The 16,062-nt window shown below is 36.9% G+C and overlaps 1 protein-coding gene across 4 annotated transcripts; it reads right to left on the bottom strand.

Moving 5' to 3' along the window:
• Positions 1-45: 45 nt before the first annotated feature.
• LOC139864886 (uncharacterized) lies at positions 46-10,671 on the bottom strand. Of its 4 annotated transcripts, none has more exons than XR_011764526.1 (8): positions 10,516-10,671; positions 9,231-9,386; positions 8,795-9,100; positions 8,643-8,689; positions 8,491-8,553; positions 8,274-8,406; positions 1,437-1,607; positions 46-1,052 (listed from the first exon to the last, which is right to left on the bottom strand). XR_011764526.1 is itself a non-coding variant. In XM_071853449.1 (8 exons), exons 2-7 carry the CDS (start codon positions 9,346-9,348, stop codon positions 2,692-2,694), a joined length of 759 nt encoding a protein of 252 aa, XP_071709550.1. In that variant the 5' UTR covers positions 9,349-9,386; positions 10,524-10,671; the 3' UTR covers positions 1,480-1,597; positions 2,690-2,691. The 4 variants fall into 4 exon arrangements, 2 of the variants coding, with proteins under 2 accessions (XP_071709550.1, XP_071709551.1); XR_011764525.1 differs by having other exon boundaries at positions 10,524-10,671; XM_071853449.1 differs by lacking the exon at positions 46-1,052 and adding an exon at positions 2,690-2,783 and having other exon boundaries at positions 1,480-1,597; positions 10,524-10,671.
• Between the last annotated feature and the right edge of the window lie 5,391 nt (positions 10,672-16,062).

Raw genomic sequence — 16,062 nt, 5'->3', positions numbered from 1 at the left:
ACCACAAGACTTTAAGAAGACAACTACTACAGTATTTTTTTTCCACATTAACCTACAAATTTGAAAGTGACAATTTTTAAGTACACAAAAAACATCTGTCCATGCATTCTAAGACTTAAATTATGCACCACAAGTCTTCTAATCACATACTATTAGACCAAGTCTTCTAATCAACTAACACCACTATTAGGTTTCCTGTAATGCATCTTGTTCTTAGTTTAGAATTTTTCGTGTCGAATGATTCTAATCAACTCAGCATTATTTAAAAATTGTAGTATTATGCACATTTTATTGGAGCATATGAAATACAAGAACTTCACCTAAAAGTGTGTAACAATATGTTCCTAGCTCTAACCCTAATTGATCTATTATGGTTTGAACCTATACCAAGATATCGAGCTAAACCAAAGTCTCCAACATGGGCCACCATATCATCATCGAGTAGATGCAACGTCAATAATAATATCTATTCTTTGAAGCAGTACTAAACAACTTAAATACTGATCCTAACACAGCTTCCGTATTGAGCCCAACAACTATTTGGAACAGAGTCACTCATGTGCAGGTCGGGATGGTGGGGCAAACCTCATCAAGGATGGCGAGTTTAGGCGAATCCCACATCGGCAGTGGAAATGGGTGATCTTGAGATTATGTTTCGGCATGACGAGGACGTTAGGAATTAAAGTGGAGGAGTTAGTAACAACCCGTCTCACATTGGATAGATAATGAAATTGTGTGTCCCTTATAAGCTTATAGTAAAGATAACTAAGATCTCTCACTATGGTGTTTAGTTGAAACCTGAAAAGATACCCGGTTAGTCAATTGCTTTAGCTTGTGAGGGAAGATTGTCTTACGGACATGCGGCTCGTGCATCTCTTAGGGCCGATTTGAGGGTCGTTTCATTGATTATATCTGCCGGCATATTTGAATCAATTTTGGTAGTAATAGCGTATTCATCAGCTAGTGAAGACCGGAGTGCTCCTAAAGTTTCTAGAAAGAATCTTTTTTTTTGGGACAATACCATCTCTATCCAAAATATTTGCATTTGCAGTCTACAATATAAGCAAATAACATGAGTGTCAAAACCAAAACTTTATTTTGCAGTTCACTTTATCTCTATACAATGATAAACTACCAAATATTGATGGCAAAAACATGATATACAGTACATCAATAGTTTATAGATTATTAAGAACTTCTGATTAGTTAACACTGCATTCTAGCTCTTGCTTATTTTAAGGGAAAATTTAATTTAATTTTATCATTATTTTTTAAGCTGGTAGGTTCTTATTTTGAACACACCTTATAAACCATAAACATTGAAATGTATGCATTCCCATACACAAAAAAGGTACGAAACATACTTTTATTAAAATCTATATTACCTACCTAAAATATTAAAAAGTTTCCAACTTTTTATAGAAAAAAGGGTTAACCTCAAGACATTGTAGCCATTTATCAGACTTGCCAAGTTCCTCGGACAGAAGAAAACAGTGTTCAGTCATGACTAAAATCCTTCAACAGCGTTCGGACCAATTCTGGAGCCTCTGCATTTTCCTCAGACTTTGATGAATTTCTTTCGGATCGACTTGTTGAACTGCAGGTAACTGTGTATCTTTTAGGTTTTTTGTGTGGATGGATTTTGTAATTTAGGGACAAAGTAATGTTGGTGAGATTCATATGGGTTATGTGCATCGAAGGGTGTCAATATATGCAGGTTGGGTATCTGGTCAGAACTGGTTCGGTGCCAAATGGGTCAGGCTGAAATTATGTATAGATATAAACAATATATATGTATTTCAAGTAAGTACCCTACATGAAACACAAAGTTGCATTGCAAAATAAGCTTAATGAACAGCTAATATTTTCAGAAAATAAAAATTTGGTATATGAAACAAGCAAAACAGCACCAATAATATTAGCTAGAATAATTCTAACTGGCACTATATTACAAACTTTTTAAGGATCAAAGTTTCCATTGTCTGCAGCCTGAATCATGATGTGGTCAGTCATGTCAATGACACGTAGCATTTAGATTTAGATGAAAAAAAAAAAAAAAAAAAAAAACGACTGACATTAAATATTGAATGCTAAACTGAATTAAAAGGTTCAAATAAGATCAAAGTCTCATTGGGGAATTACATCAAGCAGTTGGTACTCATAAAGGGTTACATATTCATTACACTAATAACTGATGACCAGCCAAAGAAATTGACGCGTTCAACAAACTTTTTCATTATTAACATCAAAATCATCAATCGTGAATTTGACTAATTAAAATAAACGTTTTTTCGAATAACATAATTCAACATTCCAAAACATAGTCGCATACATCGAAACCACAAAAATCACAACTTTGTAGAGATTCTTGTTATAATAGATAAACTGTTAAAGCTTGAAAATCTAAGACCAAAAGAATCATGATTTAATAATCAGAGGATAGAAGAAAAAATAACATGTTAGGGAAAGAGAAACAGATAAGTTCAATTAAGAGGCAAATATGGAAAATAAACACTGATAATTTAGGCTCTTAATGGTTAAGAGATTGTTTCATCTCTGAATGGTTCAGAGCTGAATTCTGAATCATTCAGCACCATATGTCATTCAGAGGTCAGAAACAAACGCACTGAATGTTGAATGGTTCAGCATTCAGTGCTGAACCATTCCATTAAGAGGCAAACAAACGCACCCTTAGTCAGATTTAAACGAGCTGAGCTCGAGCCCAGTCGCGCAGATCAAAAGTCCCAGCATGATAATTCTTAATAGCATATCCAATTCACCAGCTGCAGGCGAAAAGTTAACCTTTACTTTAACTGCAACTGCAAGAAGACTAAATGCAAAACAAACAAGTAGCTTGATAACAAAACAATGTGCAACAATCATTTTTAATACAATAAATTGCATTACAAAAACTTCTCTGATGGTGTTGAGGTGTAGGCTTCGGTTTAAGCCCAATAAAAACCGGCCAGGAGTTTACTTGGTGACCAAGTCAGGGTCTGGTCAACCCTAATTTGTTGAGCCATTTTTTTATTGGTGGTACTAGTCTATATATAGTCTCTCATTGTACATGTATTGTAACACCCTCCAAATTAATAATAATACTCTCTAGTTCCAAAGTGGATGTAGGTTTCACCTAGAAACTGAACCACTATAATTCTCGTGTTCTTATTCTGTGTTTATATTATTCGACTATTGCTTGTTTGTGATTGTTAATCGATTAGGGTTCTACTCTGATAGAAGGCAGATCCTAGCTTTAACAACTGGTATCTAGAGCTCAGGTTTAAACCCTAGCCGATTGCAAAACAAAAAAATAAATCAGATCAGATTGCAGCTGCTGTTCCAGATTGCAGGTTATTGCTGCTGTTATTAGGTTGTTGCTGCTGTTTTTTTTTTTACAGATTAGATTGCAGGTGCTAAACCCTAGCCGTCAATCACAGCAACCCTAGCCGCCACCAGACTCTGCTTCCAGATCAACCCTAACCGCCACCAGACTCTGCTGTTACAGATCCAGATTAACCCTAGCCTCCACCAGACTCTGCTGTTACAGATCTACTGTTACAAATCAGACTCTACTGTTACAGATCAGATTGCTGTTGTCCTCAGATCCAATATTTTTTTACAATGGCAGAAGAAGGAAGGATCAAAATCGACAAGTTTGATGGGTAAGATTTTGGGTGGTGGAAGATGCAGGTTGAAGATTTGTTATGTCAGAAGGATCTGATCGAAGCCTTGAATGAGAATAAACCAGAAGGAATGAAAGACGACGAGTGGAAAACACTTGACAGGAAAGCCCTAGCAGTTGTCAGACTCACGTTGACAAAAAGTGTTGCCTTTAACATTGTGAACGAAACCACGACACATGGTTTGATGAAGACCTTAGCAAATATGTATGAGAAGTCGTCTGCTTCTAACAAGGTGTTTTTGATCAGACAGTTGGTAAACACCAGATTGAAAGAAGGTGCTTCAGTAACAAATCATGTTAATAACTTCAACAATATTATCTCTCGGTTACTGTCAGTTGATATCAAGTTCGATGACGAAGTCAAAGCTCTTCTATTATTATCTTCGTTACCTGAAAGCTGGTCAGGTTCAGTCACAGCTATCAGTGGATCCACAGAGTCCTCAAAGCTAAAGTTTGAGAGCATTCGTGATTTTATTCTTGGAGAAGATATAAGAAGAAAGAGTTCGGCAGAACCATCAGGAAACTTGCTGAGCACAGAAGAGAGGGTAGAAGAAAAGGCAGAAGTAACACCACCAGGGGCAGGTCAAAGTCAAGAAGGAGGAGTGTGTCGAGAACAAGGAATGATATTAAATGTTGGAATTGTCAGGAGACCGGGCACTTCCGAAACCAGTGCACTAAGCCAGTAACATCATCAAAGCCAAAGGAAGTTAATGTTGCAGTTGCAACAGATGATTATGATAACGTCCTTGTTTGCTGCATTGAGAATACAATCGATGTGTGGGTTATGGATTCAGGAGCATCGATTCATGCTACCCCAAGTTCACATTTTATGAAGAATCTACGAACAGGTAATCTTGGTAAAGTTCGTTTGGCTAATGATCATTGTCTTGACATTACAGGGATTGGAGACTTAGAGCTGAAGACCTCTTTGGGCACTAATTGGACCTTGGAAAATATCCGAGTTATTCCTGGCCTAAAGAAGAAACTAATCTCTGTTGGATAGCTTGATGATCAAGGATATAGTGTGCTATTTGGTGAAGGTCAGTGAAAAGTAATAAAGGGGAACTTAGTAATAGCCAAGGGTAAGAAGAGAGGCACTCTTTATATGGCAGAAGTTCCAGCTAATGAAGTAAATACAGTTTCCAATGATCGAAGCTTAACCAGTCAGTGGCACCAACGTTTAGGTCACATGAGTGACAAAGGAATGAAAATGCTAGTGTCTAATGGTAAAATTCATGGTCTAAAGAGAGTTGAATCAGAATTTTGTGAGTCATGTGTTCTAGGAAAGAAGAAGAAGGTCACCTTTGCAAAAGCAGGCAGAACTTTAAAGGCTCAGAAGTTGGAGCTAGTACACACGGATGTGTTTGGGCCTACTCCTGTTTCTTCATTGGGAGGAGCACGCTATTATGTTACTTTCATCGATGATTCAACACGCAAGGTATGAGTTTACTTTCTTAAAAATAAATCTGATGTATTTGAAGCTTTTAAGAAATGGAAATCTGCTGTTGAATTATCTTGTGATTTGAAGGTAAAATGCTTGAAGTCGGATAATGGAGGAGAATACATCAGCGCCGAGTTCGTTAACTATTGTGCTGATCATGGCATTCGGATGATCAAGACGGTTCCAGGTACTCCACAACAAAACGGAGTTGCAGAAAGAATGAATCGCACTTTAAATGAGAGAGCACGTAGCATGAGACTTAATTGTGGGCTACCAAAGACTCTATGGGCTGATGCAGTAAGCACTGCCGCTTATTTGATCAACCGTTCTCCATCAGCTCCGCTTGATTTCAAAATACCCGAAGAAGAATGGAGAGGTAAAGCAATCAGTTATGAGCATCTAAAAATCTTTGGGTGCAGTGCATATGATATTAATAAAGATGGTGACAAACTTGATGCAAAAGCAAAAAAGTACGTGTTCATTGGTTATGGGGGAGATGACATGGGTTACAGGTTATGGGATAACAAGGGAAAACATGTTATCAGAAGTAAACATGCCACCTTCAATGAAGCAGAATTGTACAAGGATTTCAACTCAACACCAAAAGAAAAAGAATCAGTTGAATTTGAGGTTGACACAGAGACAACTAGAGAAGATGAAAGGGAAACTCCAGAGTGTGAAACTGAAGTTCCAGTGAGAGTTCCTAACAGTGAAAGCTCGGAGTCTGATCACGAGCAGACTTCAGATAGTGGGAGCTCAGACTCTGATGATGAGCAGACCCCACAGCCCCCATCACAATCTGACCAGTCCAATTGGGTCAGGAGATCTACACGAGTTACAAGACAGCCAGAAAGGTTTAGTCCAACAGTTAACTATCTTCTTTTGACAGAAAATGGGGAACCAGAAAGTTATTCTGAGGCAATGAAGGTGAAAGATTCGTTCCAGTAGGAGCAGGCTATGAAAAGCGAGATGGAATCTTTATTGAAAAATCAAACTTGGAGGTTAACCAGGTTACCACCAGGAAAAAGAGTCTTACAGAATAAATGGGTTTTCAGAGTCAAAGATGAAGCGGATGGTTCTAAACGATACAAAGCAAGATTAGTTGTCAAAGGATTTCAACAAAAGAAAGGAGTCGACTATGCTGAAATCTTTTCTCCAGTAGTGAAGATGACGACTATCAGATTGGTTCTAAGTATGGTTGCAACCGAGAAGTTACACTTAGAACAGTTGGATGTTAAAACAGCCTTCCTGCATGGCGACATTGAAGAAGACATTTACATGTCTCAACCAAAGGGGTTTCGTGTCAAAGGAAAGGAGAGTCTTGTGTGTAATCTAAAGAGAAGCTTGTATGGTTTGAAACAAGCTCTCAGACAGTGGTATTTGAAATTTGATAATTTCATGGAGAAGACGGGATTCGTGAGAAGTTCTACAGATCATTGCTGTTATTTGAAGAAGTTCAAGAGCTCCTATATTATATTGCTTCTTTATGTCGATGATATGTTAATTGCAGGTTCTGATATGGTTGAAATACGCAATTTGAAGAAGCAATTATCTAGAGAATTTGAAATGAAGGATCTCGGGCCAGCTAAGCAGATTCTCGGTATGAGTATATGCAGGAATAAAGATGGGTCAGTTTCTTTATCTCAAGAAAAGTATATTCGGAAGGTTCTTGAAAAGTTCAGAATGAATGGTGAGTCTACAAAGCCAAGAAACACACCGTTGGGAAATCATCTAAAGCTTTCTAAACATCAGTCTCCTAAAACTGAAGTAGAAAAAGCAGAAATGGCTAAGGTTCCTTATGCATCCGCAGTGGGTAGTCTAATGTACCCTATGGTGTGTACAAGACCTGATATAGCACATGCAGTTGGGATGGTTAGTCGCTTTATGTCAGCTCCGGGGAAAGAACATTGGAAAGCAGTGAAGTGGATACTGAGGTATTTAAAGGGTACTCCTAAAGTTGGGTTATGTTTCAAGGGCAGGGATACTACTCTCAGGGGTTATTCTGATGCAGATTTGGGTAGATGCAATAATACCTTCAAGAGCACCACCGGGTATGTATTCACTATAGGAGGAACAGCAGTGAGTTGGATGTCTAGGCTTCAAAAGAGCGTGGCTCTATCTACTACTGAAGCAGAATACATGGCCTTGACTGAAGCCAGTAAAGAACTAGTGTGGTTAAAGACATTCATGAAAGAACTGGGCAGCAAACAGACAGAATTTGTCTTATATTGTGATAATGAGAGCGCAATCAAGTTAGCAAAGAATCCAGTCTATCATGCTAAGACGAAGCACATTGGCATGAAGTATCACTTTATCAGAGAACGGATAAGCAAGGGAACATTTAATCTGGAGAGCATTCCAGGTTCAAAGAATCCAGCAGATATGTTCACCAAACCAGTAACGCTGGATAAGTTGAAGCTGTGCATAGCTTCAACTGGCCTTCAGGAACATTGAAGAGAAGGCTGGAACTAGAGAGAGAAGAGATGAGCTGAGTCTTGCATTGCAGAAGTACAAGAGTGCAGATCGATGTTATTCGAAGCCTCCAAGTGGGAGATTGTTGAGGTGTAGGCTTCGGTTTAAGCCCAATAAAAATGGGCCAGGAGTTTACTTGGTGACCAAGACAGGGTCTGGCCAACCCTAATTTGTTGAGCCGTTTTTTTATTGGTGGTACTAGTCTATATATAGTCTCTCATTGTACATGTATTGTAACACCCTCCAAATTAATAATAATACTCTCTAGTTCCAAAGTGGATGTAGGTTTCACCTAGAAACTGAACCACTATAATTCTCGTGTTCTTATTCTGTGTTTATATTATTCGGCTATTGCTTGTTTGTGATTGTTAATCGATTAGGGTTCTACTCTGATAGAAGGCAGATCCTAGCTTTAACAGATGGAACTTAGATTAAAAATTCTACATACAACTCTGTACATCACAAAATTGAAGTCAAGTAAATTTAGCATATCTGTTCTGCCAAACAACAGCTCATTCTTCCTCGGTCTCTGCAGATTAAAACTGAATCGTTAAATAAAACCAAGCTAACTAGTACTATATGATAACTAATAATCCAAAAATTAACTGTGAGAATTTTGCTTCACTAAAAACATGCAGAACACGAAACAATACAGTAGAGTTCATAATAATATATTACCGTGTATTGCATCCATGTTGTTTTCTTTGAACACACCGAGGGGTGAACCATGAACAGACAAAAGCATCTCTCCTTGTTTTGGTAGCCTTAATGTTTTAGGCGTCACACCATCCGACAACCTCTGGCTAGTTATCTACAATCACAATAATGTTTTTAATCAAAATACAACAAGCCACCATCTAATATTATAAAAAAAATAAAAAATGGAGCAGTGTACCCCTGGAGTTTGCATAGAATCTTCAATGCCAGGAATATGAGTATCAGATGGCTCTTCTAGAACCTGAAATATGTGATAAATAAGATAAACACTCAATAATAAACTGAATATATCAGTAGATTAAATTATTAAAATAATACATAAGAACATACAAAATCCTCCATTTGAACATTATCAGCACCAATAAAGCTTGTTTTCCCTACCACCAATATAATATTTAAAGATAAGTAAACTATTACACATAATAATGGAGTATATAAACTCAAATCACTTAAGAATATTAGCATTAATATCCTCACTTTACCTGAATACTCGAAGCCACCAACAGATGGCATTGCAGTAGATCGGTCAGGAAAAGCCATTGACATTTGTTTCAGAAACGATGACATCATGTTTCCTCCAACATCCTTATCTTTCCAATTAACTTCAATCGGTCCATAGTTGTCAGTTTGTGAAACTTTTAGGTTTGGAAGATGCTCCTCGAAGAATTGAAGTAATGAAGTCTGTTGTTGTTCTGTTGTTGTGTTGGATTTTAGCAAGCGCATAGCAGTCACTAATCTTTCAACTTCTACATCCCGCATCATCCTGATCGCACCAGTCTGTCGCTTAACTGAAAACCATAACGTAAGAAGCATACACACCATGTTTATGTTCTTCATGATGTGTTCTTGTACTTTCATAACCCAAAACTACACTGATACTAGAAAATCAAATATGTGGATGAGGAAAAATTTAGATACCTGCTTGGTCAGAGTATGCATTTTCTTCCGGAAGCACATTTGTATCAGTATCATTATTATTCACATGAGATGTTGCAGTCTGTTTATTAGTCTTCTTCGGTGCCTTCCGTTTAGGCATCAGAAATTGGGATTAAGTTGCACACGGCAATAAATTTACTGAATTTAAACAACATAATTAGAACTATATCTAAGATAGAAATTGAACCAAGGTAGCATAAATCTATAAGAAAACGGATTATAAGTGTTCTAATTAGGGAATTAGATGAGCATAAAAGAAATGAAAGACAGGGCAGTAACCTAGGGTTCTATATTAGTCATGGTTGCAAAACTCGGATTAAATCGGCGAGAACTCGCCGAGTTATCGTTTTCAGTAGCTCACCGAGAACTCGATGGCTAACTCGGCCTATGACCGGCGGTGAACAGCCGGTCAACGGCGGTCAATTATTCAGATCTCGCCGGAAATGACAGGAGAAAGAAAAGAAGACGAGAGAGGAAGGAAACAAGTTGAAACCGGTCACAAAGTAGGTCGTAAGTTGCTTAAATCTGCTGTGACTTTTTGAATTTTATTAAAGTTTTTTGTGGAGAAGAAGATAAGAGAGAGAGAGAGAGAGAAAAGTTACTCTGTAAGTTGCTTAAATCTGTACTCCATCTATTTTCTAGGCATATTATATACCATTATTTATATTTAAATATATATTATAATTATTAAATTATATTATATATTTATTTATATTTATATATTTTTATATATAATACCAGCCCTGTACTTACTGACAGCTATAAGAGATTCGCTTTAGATTAATTTCTTTTACTTTTGGCAAATGACAATAAAAGTCCCTAAAGTTTAACAAAATCAAAATAACATGAACATACTTGATATATTATACATATATATTGAAAATAATTAGTTATATTAGAAAAGTCAACAAAAGTCAACATCCGAGTACTCCTCCGAGTTCTCCCCGAGTCGCCGATTACTCCTCAAAAACCTCCGGCCGAGTACTCCCCGAGTCGCGAGTTTTACAACCTTGTATATTACTAATTTGATTTAGGTCATATCCAGACTATACTCTATAAACATGTCGGCAATTCAATTAGACCCTAATTAACTAACCTAATTTAAAATTAACATTATACGGAGTAATATGCTCACTGTATCCCCAAAAATTACAAGTTTTTACAAACCCTAAGCCCTTAAATGAAGGTGAAATTCAGATGTTATCTGATAACTAACGAATTAAACAATAAATAAAGGGATTATATTTAATAAATGGAGAGTAATTACAACAAAACCTCAAGTCGGGGATAGCTAAAACTGATGATGGGCACAGATCGTAGTCTGTGCAGTCACGACTCGAGAAGGAGAGTGTTGGAATGTGAGATCGGATCGAGTAGTATGATGTTGTGAGCTGTGTTGGGACTGTTATTTTTTTTCTTTCTTATTTTGATTTTTGAGAATTTGAGTCCGAAAATGGCCGCCAAAATGTAGGTATAGTGTGTTTGTGTAGCTGGGATTCGTTAAAGAATAGCTTCGAAACCGATGAAGTTGGAACGAGAATTAGCCATTAAAATACTTTCTACTCCGTAGTTAATAACTTAAGACTTTAATCACCCGTTACGATCTGAAATTGTGTTTTTTAATATATAGCCAACGGGCCAGTGGCGATTCTAGAATGTAAATTCAATGGGGTCCTATTCAATTTGAGTGGTACTTCCTAAATTTTTTTCATAAAGAATGACCATTTACTTCCATACAAATCACTAATTCTTAAAATATATGGGGTCCTATCTATAAATTTAGTGGTGTCCTATATAATTTTAATAGTATTTGATGTATAAAAAAAATTATTTAATGGGGTCCTTTGACCCCACTTAACTTCAAGTGGAGTCGCCACTGAACGGGGGTCGAACTCCCGACCTCCCCTAAAGGAGACAGACCACCAACCGTTGGACCACATCATAATTTCTTGTAGAGTTAAAGTTATTTTGGATGACCATTGTATTTTTGAAAAATAATTAAGATATCGATGATTGTAGTTTGATCAAGCATAGATGAGATCCGAGGGGTTCGGTCCATGCTTGTCAACAAGGATAGGGGGATTTAAGGGTCCTTCGAGCTTTAAACTCCGGTCCGGTGTACCGTGAATAACCCCAAGTGAGATGTGGATCTAGACAGGGGTGGTAAGTGTCGACCCACCATCAGTCGGGATAGCCGGTATGAGATGGCTCGGTGAGGGTGTTAGGCTTTATGGTTCAAGGAACACTACCTGTAATGTGTTAGAGCGCGGGCTACCGGAATGCGGTGCGTTGGGAGCTAGATGACTAGCGCTTATGTACTGAATACTTAGCGCGGAATATGATTCCTTAGTAAATATACTATAGGTGCCAGATCATGCTCGGGTGATTCTGGGATGATGAATTTATGGCATGGGCTTGGTATTTATAGGGAAGACTGGTCTCATGTGATTGGTGCCACCTAATGAAGACAAAAGGTAAAAGGTGTTTTGTCCATTATGCTTTTGGTCGGCCATATCCCCTGTTGGTCGGCCTCAACCCTGTACAGACTTTTCGTACCATCAATGTTGGCGCAGCAAGGTATGGCGCGCACTGGTAAGTGCGTTGTCCTATACTGTGTTTGGCGCTTGTTGGAAAAATGATCTGATGAGTCAAAGTGTTTTGCAGGAGTTAGAGTCTGGGGTCCTAGAGTCTGAAGTTGCAGATTCTGATAAAGTCAACGTTTTGATTACTTGATGATTAAGCTATGGAAAATTCTGGAGATTTGTTTAAATATTAAGAAGATTGTGTTTTGATTTTGTGTTGTCTCTAGAAGATAAACTTTGCATTGTTTAGAATATTTGTTTTAAGTTTATCTTTTCCTAAGTTTTAGTCAAGTAGTTTAGGAAACCAAATCTTCAAGATTTGGTTTAACTCTGTATAAATAGGGCTACGGTTTATCATTGTAAAGTACCCTTTTGCACGATTAACATTGTCTTTCTTATATCTTCATATCGTGTTCTCTCAATTATTGTTCTTATAATTCATATTTACTATCCAATTGAGAGTCTGGTGTTCATAGTTCAAATATTGTGAACTAATAACTGGTATCAGAGCGGGAAAGGTGTAAATTCAATTTGGTAATCTTTTAAAACGATCCATATATTGATCAAGATGTCTACCAGTACCATTCCAACCCCAGTTATGGCTGGAAAAGGAGTGCCAATATTCGATGGCACAGACTTTGCAACATGGAAACTGAAAGTTCTTTGGTTTTTGGGTTCCATTCATGAAGATGCTGAGCAAGTTATCACAACAGGACCTATTATACCTGGTACAATGGTTGAAGCTGTTCCTGCTACAGATACTGTTGCTGCACAACCTGCTTATTTTCGTGAAACTCCAAGAGATAGATGGACTGAAGCACAAGCCATAAAATTCAAGCTTGATAGCAAGATAAGGAGTATTATAGGCAATGCTGTTACTGTTCCAATTCTAAGAAAGATCAGCCATGCCAAGACTGCTAAAGCTATGTGGGATCTTTTGCTTAATGACTATGAAGGAGTCACAGTTGTTAAGACTCAAAAGAAAAAGAATCTGATAAGGTGTTATGAAAACTTTTCTGCTCAGCCGAAAGAATCTTTGAGTGATCTCCATTCAAGATTTCAGGTTCTAATTAATGATCTTGGAAGTGTTGGCGTAGAGAAAACACAACAGGTATTGTGTCAAAAGTTCATTGAATTGTTGCCTTCAAATTTTGAGTCTGTGATTACATCCATGGTAATCAGTGAGAAGATAGACAACTATGAATTAAGTGAGCTGTTTGGTATACTATCAAATTTTGAAGAAACACAATTAAAGAACAAGATTAATGCTAAGAAGGTTGTTAAAGATCCAGAAGCTGCATTGGTGGCTACCACAAAGAAGAATAAGCAATTATTCTCCAGTTATTCTAGCAAGGTTGAATCTGAAAGTGATGAAACTTCTGATGATGATAGTGATTTTGATGAAGATGAGGAGATTCAAGATCTGGAAGGGCAGGTGGCTCTTTTGACACAAAGGATTGAGCAGAAAAGGTTTGGTTATAAGAAAGGTAAAGGTAAGAGTACTTTTGATCCAAAGAAAGCTAAATGTTTTAAGTGTGGAAAGATAGGTCACATAGCTGCAGATTGCTGGTCTAAGAGTGAAGGAGGTTCAAATACCAACAAGTCTGTTGACAAGGCAAGAAAGTATAAGCTCAAGTACATGAAGTTGAAGAGTGAAGCAGAAAAGTCAAAGAACAAAGATCAGGAGAAGGCTTTGTACACAGAAGCATGGGAGGATGAAGATTCATCATCTGATGAGGAAGAGGATAAGTGTCTTATGGCTAAAACTGAAAGGGATAGTGGTTCTAGCAAGTTTGAGGAAGATTTGAAAGCTATTGAAAAGATGGATAAAGACTCTACTTGTAATAAAGTTTCTGCCTATAAGGTACAAAATTTTGTAAACTATCTTGATAATGAAAAAGTGAGAATGTTTCAGTATTTGTTACTTGACTTTAAGTGGTGTTTAGAAGATATTGATAGGTTAAGAACACAAATTTTTGATCTTAAAAACACCATCGAAAACAAAGATGCTGAAATTAAAGAGTTAAAAGAATGTGAGGCAGAACTTGACACCTATAAAATGGCATACACAGAAGAAGCAAAAAGGCTAAATACTGAATTAGGAAGATCAGTTAAAAGGTCAAAATATTATGAAACAATTTGTAAATCTTAGTGTGTGTCTTCCAAAAAGAATTCTGATGCTATTGCCAAACAAATTTCAAATGATGTCAAGGCTATACTAGGTGAAAACTACATAATAAACAATAATGTGGAAGTTGATCCTAGTGTATTCAAACATGACATTTTACCTGACACTTTTGTAAAATTTGATAGTGACAAAAAGATTTTAACTAATGCATTTGTAAGATCATTAGATCCTGTTGAACCCTCAGAGACTATAATACTAGAATGCAGAAATCTACTAGAGTCTGAACTCTTGAAATCTTCAGACTCTAACAGTTTAGTCTCTAAAAGTGAAAGTGTATGTTCTGACCTAGAGTCTGACTCCCAAGAGTCAAGTAGCAAAAGTGATTCTGAATCATTCTCTGATAGTGACACTTGTCCAGATCCAATAAGGTCAACTAAAAGAAGGTCAAAACAAGCAAAGACTATCCAAAAACTCAAAAGGAAAATTTCAAAACTCAATGAAAAAATCAAGAGTCAAGAAAAACCTTTAGTTAAAAGAACATCTTGTTTTCCTGAGAAAATTGAAAAGGTATGGAAACCTAAAGTTTGTGAAAATGTTTTGAAAACAGTTAAGGACAAGTTGATTTGGATTGGGGACAAAGCTTTTGTTTGGAGAGTGAAGAGCACTCCAACTGAACCCACTGAAAAGTGGGTTCCCCTTAAAAACTAACCATTTTCTTTTGTTTTGTGTCTTGTGTAGCAGGGTAATTTGTGGTATTTGGACAGTGGCTGCTCAAGACACATGACTGGATGCAAAGAGCATCTTGTAGGGTTTGTAGAAAAAAGGTCCTTCTGTAAGATATGGTGATAATTCAGTTGCAAAGACTATTGGTTATGGTACTGTTAAAGCTGGAAGTGTTTCATTTAAGAAAGTTGCTTTAGTTGAAGGGTTGAAGCATAATCTGCTAAGTGTGAGTCAGATTGTTGATGAAGATTGTGAGATTAGAATAAGAAAGAAAGCTTGTATTATTTATGATCCAAAAGGAAGGCCAACACTTGTAGCCTGGAGAGTTCAAAATGTGTATATGCTGGATCTAGATTCTGTTGATGTTGGAATTGAAACATGTCTGTATTCTCAGACTGTTCCTGAACTTAATTGGCTCTGGCACAAAAGGTTATCTCATCTCAATTTCAAAAACATTAATGAGCCTTCCAAAAAGAAGCTTGTTAAAGGTTTGCCTCAACAATCTTTCAAGAAAGATAAACCTTGTTCTGCTTGCATTATGGGTAAACAAACCAAAACAAAGTTTCCCTTAAAAACCCTAGCTACTATTAGTGATCCACTTTATATGCTTCACATGGATCTATTTGGTCCAATGAACACTAGTAGTTTGGGTGGGAAAAGATATACTTTGGTAATTGTTGATGAGTATTCTAGGTTTACCTGGGTTATTTTCTTAGCTGCAAAAAGTGATGCTCCTGAAGAAATCATTAATTTGATCAAGAGAGAACAGGTTCAAAAAGGTGTTCTTGTTAAGCAATTAAGAAGTGATCATGGCACTGAGTTTAAAAATGTTACTTTAATTGACTTTTGTGAAGAGTCTGGAATTGGTCAAAATTTCTCTGCTGTTAGAACTCCACAACAAAATGGAGTTGCTGAAAGAAGAAATAGAACACTTATTGAAGCAGCCAGAACTATGCTATGCCAATCAAATGTTGCACTCAGATTCTGGGCAGAAGCTGTTAATACAGCTTGTTATACTCAAAACAGGTCCTTGATTGTGAAGAAACATGGCAAAACTTCCTATGAGCTATATCATAAAAAGATACCTACTATTCATTACTTCCATGTATTTGGATGTAAGTGCTATATTTTGAATCAAAGAGATCAGCTTGAAAAGATGAGGCCAAAATCTGATGAAGGTGTGTTCATGGGATATTCTTCTGTTTTTAAAGCTTTTTGAGTATTTAATAAGAGAAGAATGAAGATTGAAGAATCCATTAATGTTTCTTTTGATGAAAGTTCTATTGAAATGGATCAGTCATCTAGTTCTGAGCATTCTGCACTTGGTGAATTGTCAAATTTAATTTCTGGTAACAGTGTTCAGACTCTGGATTCAGAGTCT

The sequence above is a fragment of the Rutidosis leptorrhynchoides genome, chromosome 8 (genome assembly GCF_046630445.1).
Source record: "Rutidosis leptorrhynchoides isolate AG116_Rl617_1_P2 chromosome 8, CSIRO_AGI_Rlap_v1, whole genome shotgun sequence".
NCBI classification, from domain to species: Eukaryota; Viridiplantae; Streptophyta; class Magnoliopsida; order Asterales; family Asteraceae; genus Rutidosis; species Rutidosis leptorrhynchoides.
The sequence above is the reverse complement of the archived record's forward strand: the minus strand, read 5'-3'. Positions and strand labels throughout refer to the sequence as shown.